The 1,013-nt window shown below is 38.1% G+C and overlaps 1 protein-coding gene across 1 annotated transcript in view; it reads right to left on the reverse strand.

Moving 5' to 3' along the window:
• Window positions 1-9: 9 nt before the first annotated feature.
• The window catches only part of LOC103522656 (zinc finger X-linked protein ZXDB-like), a 12,501-nt gene continuing 11,497 nt past the window's right edge, over window positions 10-1,013 (reverse strand). The window contains exon 3 of the mRNA XM_026832684.1: window positions 10-988. Coding sequence (XP_026688485.1) covers window positions 42-988 — 947 coding nt within the window. The 3' untranslated portion in view covers window positions 10-41. The remainder of the gene's footprint in view (window positions 989-1,013) is intronic.

A 1,013-nucleotide genomic window follows, 5' to 3' on the forward strand; every position in this document is an offset into this window, starting at 1 on the left:
AACAATATGTTTTTTTGGACTAGTTTATCACAAAGACAGCATTAGGTAATTTTATTAGTTGAGTGAACATGTTTCAAGTGAGCATATAAACTAGATTTGGCCACATAGGACATTAGACAGTCTTGATAGGGACATGTAAACTTTGGTTTATTTTCATTGTGCTGAAGCATATGCTCTTGTAAGTGTTCAGACCTTAGAAATGACTTGCCACATGTGACTAGGGGACATGGAAACATCCTCATGTTTAAATGCTTGCTTTTATTATGCCTTTTCAGTGCGCTCTTAGAAGAAAACAATAACTTACATCCATCATGTGTACACTTGAAGTTCTTTGTGGATTCATGTACAGCTTTGTAGTGTTCCCTTAGGCGACAGGGTACTTTGAATTGTTTGCCACAGCCTTTACAAACGAGATCTTCAGGGTTAGTGACATGCACACGCTGGTGTGATTTAAGGGAAGCCATCAGGTAGAAACTTTTTCCACACCCTTTATAATCACACATGTATGGAGCAGACACATTACTATGTTCCTTGAGGTGTGTGCTGTATTGTTTCATGGTTTGGAACTTACGACCACAACCTAATTCTTCACAGCAGAGAGTGAGAGGCTTTCCATGCCTTACCATATGCATTTTCAAATTGGATAAAGTTGTGAAACGTTTGTTACAGTTCTTCTGATCACAAGGATAACATTTTTTATCTTCATCATGACTAGTCATGTGTCTCAGGAGCTTATGCTTGGAAAAGAAACCCCACATACAAGGTGTATTATTGGCTGTTGTGAGTTTACATTTGAATGGTTTCTTATCAAAATGCTTGAGCAGATGAATCTTGAATGTGTTTAGGTTGACACTGGTGAAGTTACAATTGACAATAGGACAGGACCACAGTTGTTGTTTCTTGCTGTTCTTACCTCCTGTGCTGGAGATGAAATATTCCTTGTTGATGCCAAGTGACTGGAGAGCCTCTGTGATGGCATCTTCTTCATCTAGAAAGCAATTAAAATTTAAATA

The sequence above is a fragment of the Diaphorina citri genome, unplaced genomic scaffold (assembly GCF_000475195.1).
Source record: "Diaphorina citri unplaced genomic scaffold, Diaci psyllid genome assembly version 1.1 scaffold10002, whole genome shotgun sequence".
NCBI lineage: Eukaryota > Metazoa > Arthropoda > Insecta > Hemiptera > Psyllidae > Diaphorina > Diaphorina citri.